At 43.0% G+C, this 14,743-nt stretch overlaps 1 protein-coding gene across 2 annotated transcripts in view; it reads right to left on the reverse strand.

The window, feature by feature from the left end:
- The window catches only part of tpst1 (tyrosylprotein sulfotransferase 1), a 36,764-nt gene that overhangs the window by 10,988 nt on the left and 11,033 nt on the right, over positions 1 to 14,743 (reverse strand). For both annotated transcript variants that reach the window (XM_079354425.1, XM_079354424.1), the window contains exons 2-3: positions 13,257 to 14,293; positions 1,669 to 1,867 (exon numbers count right to left, since the gene is read on the reverse strand). In XM_079354425.1, coding sequence (XP_079210551.1) covers positions 1,669 to 1,867; positions 13,257 to 14,113 — 1,056 coding nt within the window. In that variant the 5' untranslated portion in view covers positions 14,114 to 14,293. The remainder of the gene's footprint in view (positions 1 to 1,668; positions 1,868 to 13,256; positions 14,294 to 14,743) is intronic.

The raw sequence follows: 14,743 nt of genomic DNA on the forward strand, positions 1-14,743 counted from the left end.
AATCTAACATTTTTACACAAGTTCCCAACCATCAGCTTCGACTGTGATACAGTAATTGACCTCCAGCAGTGGAAAGGTAAAATCCTACAGTACCATCAAGTCTTCACAGAATGGAATCTCTAACTAATGGAAACTCCAGCTGCTCTTTTTCTTTCTGCTCATGCCTCCAGAGGCGTGTGCAACATGAATCATCTTGTTCCCAGCGGCCTCGATGATTTACAGTCGTTTACAACGACTCCGATTTAACGTCATCTTAACTCATTGATGTTAAAACCTCTTTTTCTGCACAATTTAACACACTGAGAAATCCAGCATCTTAACACCAGGAGGACCTTGTAATCTCGGCCTCTGCAGACTTTCAGAGATAAAAATAAAACCGCGCTCATAAGCTTGAACTTACACGATGTGACAGACAGAGACGAGCGGCACCTGATAGCTTAGCTGGAGGAAAGTGATTTAATAGAACATATTCTGCTCCAAAAATAGCATATGCTGCCAAGATATGGGATGAGTTTGACGTGTGGTAACGACAGCAAGGAAGGAGCTCGCTCATGCACAAAGATTATGTAACGTGCAAAGACACTCGGTGGTTATTTATAAGGATGGTGGTTCAATTTCTGGATCCTCTTCCTGCGTACACACTTAGAGCAAGGCAGCCTCTTGTTTCTAGCTGTGGTCCCAGCTGATTAAGTGAACCACTGTTGACTTGATCAGCAGGAGGATGCTAAACGTTATCTTTTCCAAAAGTCTCTGTCTCTGCTCTTACACACTTGTGTCGACGTGGCCTGGGCTCTCTAGGCTTTTCAGATATCGAGGTAACTTTAGGGTTAACTCTTATCTAATTCTTATCGGGGAAGATCACAAAGGTTCCTTATGAACACCTCCAAGGGAGACCAACAAATCAATTCCTCTTTCCCGTTTGATTTTTTATAAGAAAAATACATTAGTGAAATACTCAATGAGTGTGTTACAGCTATCATCCTACAATAACTCACACATAACACACTTTTGTACCTATAATAATAATATACACAGCTACTCACAGTTTAAATGTAATGTTTTCTTTTGTGCTGCTAAGCTACAAAACCCTTTGTTTGAACGCGTCAGCTGAAATGTCTCAAACTCTCAGACTTGCCTTATTTAAAGAATGGATTTAAGAGAATTAACGGCTATTCTGATCTATTAAACTCTAATGATGAAGTGATATTATTCACCTTAATCTGAACATTCATACAGTCTGTATTTTTGTTTGTTGTCTCGTCCTTTCTGCATTTCTTGCTGCAGCTGTGCTGTGTTATCTGTTATCTGATAACCAGCTTCACGTGTCCTTTTGGACCTACCTCATCAGGGTCAGTAAAGCCAGATAATCAAAAGGTATGTGTAACTATCTTTGTAGTACAGACTCCTGATATACAGATCCATACCAAAAGCATAGAGGACAATTGTTATAACTAATAATGTTAAATGTGTTATCACACTCCTAGAGAGTCACTATAATTACTTTGGATTTCAGTGTATCATAAAAATACTAAGTATACATCTGTTTGATGAGCTGCTGTCTAAAGGAGTAGCTCGTCATTTTGGGAAACAGGTTCGATCGCCATCGTGCTGAACAGTTACACATGAGACCATTTGAGTTTGATTGAAGGTTTTCTGATCCGTACTGACCCTTCTGGTGTTGTCCAGGACTTTGGGGTCCGGTCTGCCGTAGTTGGGGGGATTGGCGTGGGGGTCGTAGCCCAGTCTGGACAGCATGGGGGCAATGACAGCCATGTCCCTGACCACGTCAGCCGGCATCTTCCCCACCCACTTAGACAAGGCCTCCACATTGACAGGCTTGATGACCTGGTCTGTAGACCGCTCCACCCTGTCAGGAAGGGAAACAAATGTTTTGACTTCACAAGGTAAAAAATAATAATAATAATAATGTGACCAGACCGGGCATTTGGGAGTTGGTAAAACGTACCCTCATATTTTGCGCTATTTTTTCTGGCCCCGCCTCAAGCGTGATGTGACAGCTTACATTAAGACATGCCATACATGTCAAATGACAGGTAAACCTAACCAGTGTATTAAGCCTGCTATCCAATCCCGGTGATTGATAATCCATTTGAACATTTGATGATAGATTGTGTTGGACCTTTGCCTAGATCAAAATCTGGTTCTGAGTATCTGTTGACTGTTATGTGTCAGGTTACACGCTATCCTGCCGCATATCCATTGCGTACTATCACAGCCAAATCAGTCGTTAAAGCATTGACTCAGTTTATTGCGATATTTGGTATACCGAAAATCATACAGCGTGACCAGGGGTCAAATTTCTCATCGCACTTCTGAAGCAGTTAAAAGTCCAGCATAATCAAGCATCTGCATATCACGCACAAAGCCAAGGTGCTTTGGAGCGTTTTCATCAAACTCTCAGGTCTTTGTTGCGCTCATATTGCACTGAGCTGAGTAGGGATTGGGATGAAGGATTGCCATGGTTGCTTTTGGCTGCAAGGGAAGTGTGTCAAGAGAGCACTGGGTTCAGTCCTAATGACCTTGTCTTTGGCCATAAGGCACGTGGCCCTTTGACTGTGCTTCGAGATGAGTGGATGGTGAAGGAACCTCCTGTGAATTTGATTTAGTATGTAAATGGTTTTCGACACAGACTTTACATGGCCGGTCAATTAGCAAAACAAAAACTAGTGAAATCTCAGGCTAAGATGAAGCATCTGTATGACCAACATTCTGAGAAGCGTCAGTTTAGTGAGGGTGATCGAGTGCTCGCTTTGTTGCCAATACTTGGGTCACCATTTCAAGCCAAGTTTGTCGGTCCTTATACTGTAGTGAGGCAGCTGTCAGAGCAAAAGTTTATGATTGCAACGCCAGATCAAAGAAATGAAATCAACTTTGTCACATTAACTTAGTGAAGCCTTATTATGTGCGTTCTTTGGGTGGATCCCAAGTGTCTTATTTGCAGTCTCCTCGGTCCTCGGCCGAACCGGAAGTAGTTCCAAAGCCGCCATGTTGAGGATTGTCCCAAAGCTCTTATAGCGAACGGAGGAGAGAGGATCGAGGAGCGAGGAGGCTGATCCGAGGAGCGATGACCGAGGAGACACGAGAGCTGACTTCAAGGAAGTCTTTTCACTGACAGACACGCCCCCTTCTCGTATATCACTCATTGATTGGACGCTGCACAGGATCAGACTTCAGTGAAACTTCTCAACATGAGCAGAGTTTAATACGGGAGAAAAGAGGGACATTAAAAAGAGGCTAAACGGAGCGTGGGACATTTAAACAGATGATGAACATCAGTGAGTTTGTAAAGAGTCGCTCTGTGATGAGCTGGGATTAAAAAGAGTCTGATGTGAAGATTAACAACCAAATGTGAAGCTCTATAACTTCTATCAAATCAATACATCCTTCATGTTCTGTTCATCATCCCTCAGACTGTTTGAATGTCTGAAGATGATGAGGATGACAGTTTGATGAAGAGGAGTCCGTTTTATATTCTCACTTATTTATCTTCACAAAGCTTCATCATTTAGATTCTAATCAATCATTTCCAGTATTCTGACACATAAATATCTGTGTTTATAAAATACAATAATAAAATAAATTTCCTCGGTCCTCTCTCCTCGGCTTCGTTTCCTCCGTGCATCTCTGGTGGGCGGGACTAAGACGCAAGTGGAGGAGACAACTCGGAGGACACTCGGTGCAAATAAGGGACTTGGGATTGAGCCTTTGTCTCAGCCTAATGCCGGTGTCTCCGTTTCTCCTTCCTTAGAAGTAGGTCCAGTTCTGGCTTCCTGTACAGTGGTGCAGTCATCTCTAGGGGGGAGGAGGATGTGACAACACCAGATGATTCGGTTCTCCGTGGACGTTTGAAAAATTCTGAAACTCTTCAGAATTTAGATGTGTTGTTGGCCCATTTGAGTGTCAATAAACATTCAGAGTTGATTGAAATAATACAGAGATATCCATCTCTATTTCAGGACACGCCTTCAAAAACAACTCTGATTGAGCATGACATTGACGTGGGTGATGCACAACCAATTCGGCAAAGATTCTATAGAGTCTCTGAAGAGAAGAGGAAAATCATTGATAATGAAGTGAAGTATATGTTGGAAAATCACATTGAAGTTCCTTCTTCTTCTAGTTGGGCATCTCCCTGTTTGATAATTGAAAAGTCTGACAGGTGTCCGAGATGATGCACAGATTTTAGAAAGGTAAACGCTGTGACAAAGCCGGATTCATTTCCATTGCCTCGTGTTGAGGATTGTATTGATCAAGTCAGTGCAGCTAATTATGTTAGCAAATTTGATCTTTTAAAAAGGGATATTGGCAAGTGCCATTGACCAAGAGAGCTCAGGAAATATCTGCGTTAATAACACCATCTGGTCTGTACTCTTACACAGTCATGGGGTTTGGATTGCGTAACGCACCGACTACTTTTCAACGCTTAATGAACTTGGTGGTTAATGGACTCAAAGGTTGTGCTGTTTACCTAGATGATGTGGTTATATACAGTAACACCTGGGAAGATCATCTAACTTGTATTCACACCTTGTTTCAACGTCTAGCTGATGGCAATCTGACTATAAACCTAGCCAAATGTGAGTTTGCGAAAGCAACTGTGACCTATCTTGGTAAAGTTGTTGGTCAGGGTCACGTGAGGCCAGTCGAGGCCAAGGTTTCCGCGGTTGATAAATTTCCTGTTCCTACCAATAAAAAGGAGTTGAGGTTTTTGGGTTTAGTTGGTTATTATTGCTGTTTCTGTCGAAATTTCTCATCTGTGGTGGCTCCTTTAACAGATTTGCTTACGGCAAAATCAAATTTTACTTTGTAAATTAATAATTATAAGTAAATAATCTTTTGGAATAATGTACAGACTATGTGTGGTCTCCCTATTTTTGTCACCTACTGTTGAGCCAGGTTGTGACAAAAGCAATAAAGAAAGTTCCATAAAAACAGGAACTCGCAAACGCAGAATGCTGTCAGCGCAGCAAAAAAATACAGCTGACGCCAAGTGCATTTATACATTCAGGACACTGAGTGCTGAAAAGCATTGGATTTGGATTGAAAATGGGCACTGCCAGTGCCGAAAAACTGTGTTAGTGGACCCAGGCCTATTAATAGACACTGTTGCTATGTTTCCTGCAATTCAGACGATATGCATGCTGCCACTTCAAGCATTTTTGGCAATTAAAAAAAATATATACATTTCTCAATATTGGTGCATATCACTTGCTTTATTATCAAAACAGGAATCGATGTTTGATTTATCTGCTGAATCGTATCAGCGTATAAAAATCTGCTATTGTGGTATGAAGAAAATGTCCTTCTCACAGGAATAAAACTTTCTGCTGTCCTAAAACAACACATTTATTTTACCGCCCTTCTGTTTCTACACCTTCAGTTCGCCCTCTCCGTCTGCACACAAACTACGATCCGTTTACGGTCCAGCCTCTCCATCCCTCCTCGATGTTTCCTGACTGACTCTATACCTCAATACAACAAGTCACTTTCCTCTAATCCATTTACTTTGCAATTGAGTCTTTACACTGTACGGGTATAGTCTCCTGCATGATTAATAGAGTGAGCTGGTTTCGTCTTCTCAGGAGGACGCAGGAGATGCTCTCTGAGAGATGGGCCACGGTCCAAACATCCACTCTGCAACAAATGGGCAGGGAATCACTTTAGGTAACTCCATCAAGACCCAAGAGGCTGCTAAGTGTTGACGTAGAACATAAACTGATAAAGACAAAGACTGGGTGTAGAGAACGCAGATCAGCTTAACAGTCATGTCTGATTTAGGCAACGACAAAAAAACGGACCAGAGGATTAATGTTATACACAGCCACAACCTCGAGAAAAGACCAATAAGTCATGGAGAGAAATTTAGTCATTTCCTCATCAAGAGTGCTTACAAATCTCAACTGCTGAGACAACAGATTTCCTGCCAAATAAAATAATTATATAAAATCTGAGCTCCACAGACTAAGCAGACAAAACAATATTAGCTGTATCCTTTAAAGGAAAACACCGACATGGACAATATCATGCTACCTCGTCCTTTACGTCCAATTAGAATAGAAAAAGAATCATGGTTTACGATCTACAGACTTACTGCACTTGTATCAGACAACAGATCTCTTGGTCTACATCAAGTGACTCTCCTGTGATGACAAATGAAGACAATGACAAAGATTGTACTTTATGAACTTTACAGCAGATAGAAACATGCTTACCATAGATCACTTCCTGTTTGGATGAGACTCTACAGGGGTGAATCATTTGTATTGTTTAGATTAATGTTAAAGGGTTATGTATAAGTATTCATAGTAAGGGGCATGGCTGGGTTGTTCAGCACTATTCCACACGTTTTCTTGAGACACTTTGAAACCACATTTGTTTTTAATATTAAAAAAGAAAGATACTGGGGGCGCCGGTAGCGTAGTGGCAGCACACGCGTCACCATGTTTAGAGGCTACAGTCATCAGGTGGGCGGCCCGGGTTCGATTCTGGCCTGTGGCCCATTTCCCGCATGTCTATCCCTTCTCTCTCCCCGATTTCCAACGCCATCCACTTTCTCTCACTCTATCCAAATAAAAATAGCCCGAAAATAAATCTTAAAAAGATACTAGAAAGGATAGATACTATTACAGAGAAAGATACTATTACCATGCAATAAGTTTGAACTTGTTCTAGTCCTGCAGGGTAAGAGACAAATATGTAACGTGTGATTATGTGTGCTCAGTCGTGCAATAACATTTATCAAAGAGTGCATGTGAGCTTAAACTCACAGCTGTCTGCTGCTCTCTGTCTTTTACAAAATGACTGTGTTCAAAACATGTCTCGCCTGAATCCAAAATAAATCAAAAAGCTACATTTGGTTTCATCTGACTGAATCGAAACAGAGTGAAAGCATGCTGCCATTATACCCAGGGATCAGTGCGTTTATAGCCGATGCTTGCAGTAATGAACTTGCAATTTATTGTGCAGCTTTAAGTTCCTATCTACATTTCTGTGATGAATATCTCAGTCTTAATAGTGTTCGACTTGAGTGACAAAACATGGTGTTCGCTGCAGCACTAACACTGAATTCCTGACTCGACACCACAATGAAAATGACAGACAAACCACAGATATAAATAACCTCTGTTTATTTCCTGTCGTCAATCTAAAATCGTTTGCACCCAAAGAGCTTAACGAGTGGAGCAAACACATACTCCATCTCCAAATGCAATGTGACAAAAAAACCTTTCCGCCCGTCACATGACCACTTCCCTCAGGCTGATGCTCTTAATGGCCTCCAGCTCGTCAATAATTCAAGACGAGGCCTCCTTTACCCAAGGTGGTGTTCTGTATCACCACAGGCTGATAACAGAGGATCAGATAGAGACATCGGGATCACAAAAAAAAAAAAAAAGTCGGGTTAGGGAGGAGGGAGGGAGCGGCTGACTGTTCTGGGAGGAGTAATGGAGCAAGTGGCCCAGCGAGGCAGAGCTCCACTAAATCAAGGCCGTGTAATTGATGTTAATGTCGAGGCGAGGTCCCACACGGGGGCCTGGCTGCCCGCTGATCGAGATTTTCATGAAGATAGAGACCTGAGGCTGCAGGATGGTAGAGAGAGGAGAGTGCTGGTGGTTGAAGAGGGCAGGAGGTGTTCTCTGCAGGGTGTCAGGGGGGTTGACTTTAATGCACTGTGGGTAGAGTAGCTGAGAGGAGGTGGGGGGCAAAATGTTTATAATGCTAAGAGGTAGTTGTGCAGCCCTGAAGGCTACTTGTGGCTGCTTTTCCTCTCAATGTAAAACAGATTGTATCGAGAGCCTTTTAGAGGAGAGGTATGACGCCGGAGCAAAGCCTGTAACAGCAAACGTGCAGACGAGGTGCAACAACAGTATCAGCTTCATAGGATGGAATACTTCAAACACACATTATCGTGTCACATTTATTCTTTTTTCTGTCCGTCCGTCCGTGTGTTCTTGATGCATGAGCTTCTCCGACCAATTCCATGATGTGGAATCTGAATTGAAGTCCATTACGTCAGTCAGATATTAAGAAAACAAATCAGTCTAATTTGCCGTTCGTGTTATTTGAAATGAGTCACCAAACTGATGTTCAGTGTTGTGGAGAAACTGTTGAGACTCTGTGAAAGCCTTGAAGTCACGCTTTTGATTTGTGGATGGTTTTTGTGTAGACGTGCTGGACAAAAAGCAGCGAGTCTCTAAACGCTCTCCAGCACTCTGGTTAAAGTCCGTGTTTATTAATATTTGATGTGAATCAATGAGTGGAGGGGTGACGTGTGCTCTAAATGAGCTCACATCTACATCTGGATCCACAGAGCTGTTATCAAACCCCTCTCCACATGAGCCCGCATTCTGACCTCAAGTTTGTTTTTCTATTCAGAGCCGTGCTGCGTTGTGTAGTGCAACACTGAATTCCTGTTTTATTCAAGCAAAGTGAAGATTATTCTCCCACGTCTGGAAACAAGCGACGCAGAAAGAGTGTTGTGAGAGTAAAATACATTGTGGCTTTTTTCTCTCAAAGTCAAGGGTCCTTCCTTTTGAGCCTCAGAGGTTGTGTTGTAGAAAGACAGGTGAAGAGCACTCTCAGGTCTCCATGGTCCCTCAGCTGGAACCACAAAACACCCGACAGCTTCTGAAGATGACATTGGTAGTTCTTCAGCCTGCGTTACAGAATTTAGCCTCTACTTGAATGTGTGCACTCAAGATTGTCGTTTTGCGTCATAGAGAATTCGTCCTAAAAGCCAAAATGCGACGAGGTGTTTGGCAAAGAAATCATATAAACTAGTGGTTATGACGCACAGCCAATCTACAGAGGATGAGGTCGTTGTTGCAGCGGCCATGGGTTTCAATCTGCATGTCATCCCCCATTGTCTCTCTTCAGCTGCCATTTCAATAAATATGACGGCTTATCGTCCCTTAGTGTCACACATTTCCTACAAATCTTTTTTTTAATGAAGGCATGAAATGGATTAGCACATAGTGTGATTTGGCTGAGAACAAAAACCTCAACTGCAATGGAAAGAACTTGCAGTGGAGCCCGTTACCTCTGCACAGGTGGACAGTCGACACATTCTTATTCAACATCATCCCGTCGCATGCCGGCTGCACAGACTGAGAGATAACGTTGTATAAAATTATGAAGGGACATTGTTTTTTTTCTGAATAAGCTGGAAATCTTCGAGATGTGATCTTAAATGATAAAGTGTGACAGCTCCTCACACATGCATGTTTTCAAAAACACAGATGAAGAGGTCAAAGAACTGTTTGACTGAGATGTTGATACGAACAGAGCAGCAGGTTTCTGACGTCTGTTTAAACATTCAGCGTGAGTCAGACTGTCAAAACAGAAACAGACTCACGATACTGAAGTGACCTTAAACACAGTGGGGGAAAAGAATGAAAATAAAAAAAGAAGACAGGGAGTTTTACATCTCTTTACCACATTTTTTAAGGTAGCAGCACTGCAATCTGCAGTCTGCAGTCTCCTCCTCTAACTTTTTTTCCCCTTCTCCACCATGACATCACCTTAAACCAAAACAAGTAGGTCATTGCAGCAGTTTCCAGATCAGAGGTCACTCTCGATGTGCTTAAGCCTCACGGTCTGGATGCCATGAGCAGGTTTATGCGTGTGCTTCGTCTAGTGCGGACGTCAGGGTTAAGAGGCGATCGTTCATCCTTGAACCACAGCTCAGAGCTTTGAGCTCAGCAGAATCAGAAGTGCTGCCGAGTCCTTGACGTCACTAAAGACGTGGGCTTTTAAGGGGGGAAAAAAGTGTTACTTTCAATCAGTCAATCAATAAATAAGAAGCTCACTGCAGCTTAACAGGCATTCATTAATCCAACAGACCACTGTGTGTTAATCTTGCTAAAAAAATCATAAACTTTCAGACTCCATTTTTAAACGCCACTGTTGTTCTTTTGTTAATGATGATAGTACTGATATCAATCATGGCTGTAAAACAAGCACCAGTCATAAAAAAAGACTGGCCTGCAACTAAAGCTCATTACCGCCCCCTTACTATATCATCCTTTCTGCCTCTTTGTTTCTTGTCCAAATTTAAGAAATCAAAGTTGAGAAGCACATGAGAGGAAACAAAAGAGCGAAGGAGGGCTGAAAGGAGCTCGATGAATGCACAGCTTCTTAATAAAAACCACGAGTGTTCTCTGATGCGTAAAATAACAAAACGTGGCTCAGACATCTCCAGAGGATGTGAGTGTGTTCGGGAGCTACGTGGCAGGAAGAGGGTGGTCGCAGGAGGGGGGAGTGGAGAGGGGTGAGACAGAAGCGAGGAATGAGGTTGGACCCCTCAGAGTTTCCTCATCGACTTTGAGAGGCCAGCGCCTCAAATCACAGAAACCAAAACAAAGTGGGACACCAGGCAGGGCCATTAGAGAGCCTGCATACAGTCCAGCAGATGGAATCACACGTTTTTTCCCCCTAATGAGAAAGTTCCTCGCTGTGAGCAGCAGTAGGATGTTTCATTTCCAAACGAAACTCAATGATGGAAAGTCTTGAGGACTTGTGAAAACATGGGAGGGATTTGTTTCAAGGCCAGAGGAGCATGCTTATTTTCAAGGTTTGCGGGATCTGTGATTAAGGAGAAAGTGATACCAACGACTTGACACACTGCTACCTACATGTCATTTTTCTTTGGGTTAACTGGCTTCCCCTCCAGACCGAGAAGTGAAAAGCTAAATAGAAACAGACATGTCTAAGCTTTCTACAGCCATGGGAAGGAAGCATGGAGGCCTGGGCTAAGATGGGAATCCCCCCATTTAATAGTTACACCCCTTTTTTTGGCTTCTTAATGACTAATTATTCAACAACCGTGTTAGAGTTCTCCAGTTGATTGATTCTGCTGGCAGCCTTGAAATGGTCTGAAATGGCTGCAAGGACATTGTAGCAGGAAAAAGCCCCCAATGGAAATGCTTCGACTACAAGTTCTTGTTTTTCTCAAAGGCACTAACACCACTGACACAAAACTGTAATTTTACCCTGAAGAACAAACAACACACTGGTCTACTGCATTATTGATTTAGGGTCTTATATTTACTCAAACACTGAAAGGTCACAATGACACAAACTAAGAGATGAAGAAGCAGCTGTTGCAAAGTCAAATTATTTGTTTTTCTTCTCAACCGTTTGTTGGCTCTGAACAGAAAGCTTTATTTCTGAGGACGGGAATCAGAACTAATCTTCTTGAGTGCTGTACAGTTTTTTTCACCTGGGGCAGTTCCTGCCATCACAGTACCATTCAGCCAAAGAAAAGAGTCTTCTCTTAGCCTGTCATTGGCAAAAAAAAAAAAAGCACTTTCCATGGGAAGTAGTCAAGCTTGAATTCCCCCCCACCCTAAAGATTACATTACAGCCATGAAGGCCTGTCTCTCAGCTGCCGGCTGAAGCAGCTTTTAAACACGTTTTGTACCTTTTAGTTCCCTACATCAAGACCGGACAAAAGAGTCCAAGTTATAAAAACACTTTCAGTTCCCTTTAAAGTGCGACATAAAACACAACCCCTTACAAACCAAATGTTTATCTTACCACTATTACATCAGCAGTGAGAAATGTCATGTATCTGCAGCTGCAAAGAAAAATGAAGTCTGTCAAAGCTGCTGTTTATCATCAGCCTGAACATGGAAAAAAAAATGTTATCACTGAGAACAAGCAGACCGCTTCCCGAAAACTGCATTTCAAACACAAAACTCATGAGAAGCTCAGATAAAGAAGGACTGAGTCACAGCATGAAACTTTTATAGACGGTGATTCACTTTCTCCTCACTGGATGTGGCAACGTCTGGGTGCTGGAAGTATCTACATGGCCCCAAAGCCCAGTTTAAACAATCATACATGGGAGCAAACAAGAGGCCACTGACCTCACACCTTCACAAAGTACGACACTTAACCCGAATACGACAAAAAGAAGACAAGGGAGCGTTTTCAGTGTAGACAAAATCTATTCTTAAAAGGCATCAGACAGGCCTGCGCTGTAATTACTTTAAAATTAGAGAGTCCACTTACCAAACTACAAGCTTCAACCAGAGCTACAAACAACAGAGATCAATGACTCAGCGACGGTGCAAGAATAAGTCTAAACCTACAATTACAAGAATCACAGAACCAACAATGAATTCTTAAAATGAGGCCTTGGCTGGACTGGGATTGTGTAAGTCTATTGGTTTAGGCTGTTCAATAACAAGCTTTGACTATTTAATTCTCTTTTTCAGTTTAGCTCATCAAGAAACTCCAGAGTACTACACAAGCCTGATGTTATACCTGTAAAATGCACATTTATCAGTTTCTCAGAAGGCCTGCAGCTCTCTGGGACCGATAAGTAATGAAGAAATACAAAACTAAAACAACCAGAGCAGCAGCAGCAGCAGCTCGGCTCGCAGCCCCCCTGTGCGAGGAGGAAGAAGAACTTTTTACTGTAGCCAGCTCCAGCTCTGTGGACAGGAGACAACCTACAGAGTGCTAATGGTAAAAACTGTGATCAATACATTTCAACATCTAAAAGCTGTGATGACTGTTGCTTGCTTCACTAAGTGATTCAGTTTGTCAGGTTCAAATAAATGAAACCGATTTGATCAAGAAAAGAGAACAGTCAAGTTGGAAACAGTTCAACAAGATTTTGGAAGTTGTTTTGTTGCAATATGACGCTTTTTGCATCACATGAAGAAAACTTTCAAGCAAAGAAAAACACATTTTTCTCGTCTCAGGGCAAAATGAGGGCTGGATTCACGACCATTCAACACTACTACCATGTTTCTAATGATACACAGCTTCATGGAAATGGGTGAAGTATCCCTTTAAAGAAAGAAAAAGATGAAAAATATCTGCAACTTGATAAAAGCTGCAAGCAGCTTTAATGGGACCTGACCATTACTGAGACAGACCACCGTGTGCTGTGTGTGTGGTCATTTACATTCATTATCACAGTGAAAAACAAGTTTACTGAGAAAGTTTAAGGGCTGCTAAAAATGCCGAAAAATACCAGCCTTCATAAACCCAGCCACGCCCCTTACTAAAGTGAAGTGTGTCCTAATGCATTGCCTTTCTTCACTTAATTATGGCTCATTAATACCTCAAAGTAATCAAAACGTTCATCAACTGTACGATGGTGGTTGTCATTAGCTGCAAATAAGATCATTCATGTCATCATTTGAGTCCAGAACATGTCATGTTTTGGGATTTGGGTTCAGGAAAGGAGAAAGGAAAAAAGAGGAGTTCTCAGAAGCACTTACTTGGAGAGAGAAACTCCCCCAGCTTTCCCAATGAGCTCCTCATGGTGGAGGACGGCATCGTTCCAAGGAATGTCCAGAAATTTCAGCAGTGTCCTCATCCACTTCTCAGGATGGAGGACCAACTGTTCGTAGTGCACAGGCAGACATTTGTCCGCTGCATCCAGGCACTGAGTGTACATGGTCTCTATGGCCCGGTTCCACTTGGTCAGGCAGTCTCGGTAGCTGCCCAGATCGAAGCCTGCAATAGTCACCTTCCGTGAGATCATGGAGTGGACGGAGGCTCGGCCGTCACGGATCATGAGCACAAACTTGGCACGGGGAAATATCTTGGCCAGGTAAGCGAGCGACTTCAGGGCAAATGGGTCTTTGTTGCAGAGGAAGTTGGCGGGCTCTCCATGTTTGACAATTATTTCCAGCAGGAAGGCCTGCATGGCGGCGTCCAGCACCTCATCCGTCACTCCGGCCTCATCCAGACGCATCTTCTCTCGACCCGACCGACTCCACATCTGCTTCATGGCAAGAATCCGTGGGATGACGCGGGTTTCCTCTCCACAGCGCACCTCGGGGTGAGCGTCGAGCATGGCTCGCATTAGCGTGGTGCCGCTGCGGGGAACTCCTCCAATGAATACGAGTGGCATGTCTTTGTTGTAAACAAAAGGCGAGCTGAGATTTTGTCCCGTCCGCAATGTAGTCCGCATGCTGCCCCCCAGCGCAGAGAGCGGCAGGATCCCGCCCGGCTGGCTGCGCTCCTCGATGCGATGGTGGCACTCCATAGCATGGCGGCCCAGGTAGAAGACCGTGACCGAGCTGATGACCAAGCAGGCCACCAGCAGGTTCTGTTTTAACTTGCCGATCATGTTGCAGCCCACAGGCAGGAGAAGACAATATTACCACAGGGGCAGTTTTAGGGGGAGGGGCGGGAAAGAGGAATTGGAGGGTAATTAAGGTTCCCACCCTTTACGGTTGTTTGCTGGGAACCGGGCATGGGTCAAGGTCCCTGGTGCAGAGCAGGCGTCGAGTCCCGAGCTCCATGAGGCCTGGATTTGAAGAAAAACATACAAGATAAAGTTAGCGATGGTGAGAGTTAAAAGAAACCATAAAGAAAAGCAAAGGTAAAAACCAAACACGATGTTTGGCTTGAATGATGAAATATCCAGTGAAGGAGAGAAATGCTCATGGTGTCCTGTATCGTTACTTTTAATGAAACGATTGTGTTATTGTCATAATGTTAGCACGCCCTTGAACTAACGAACGAAGGGATCTCATATTAGAGCTGCAACAGATGGATCGAGATTTTTAAGATAAAGCCATTTTTCATTGAGCAGGGACGTCACGATACACTCGAAGCACCACACAGTACGTAACACACGTCTTATGATTTCATTAAGAAATAAGAATAAAATCAATTTAATTTGATTCATTTCAGTTCTGAAAATTTGCAAAATAAAATGAGATACTATACAAAACAGATTGTGCCCTGTGTGGTT

This window comes from Symphodus melops (genome assembly GCF_947650265.1).
Source record: "Symphodus melops genome assembly, chromosome: 10".
NCBI classification, from domain to species: domain Eukaryota; kingdom Metazoa; phylum Chordata; class Actinopteri; order Labriformes; family Labridae; genus Symphodus; species Symphodus melops.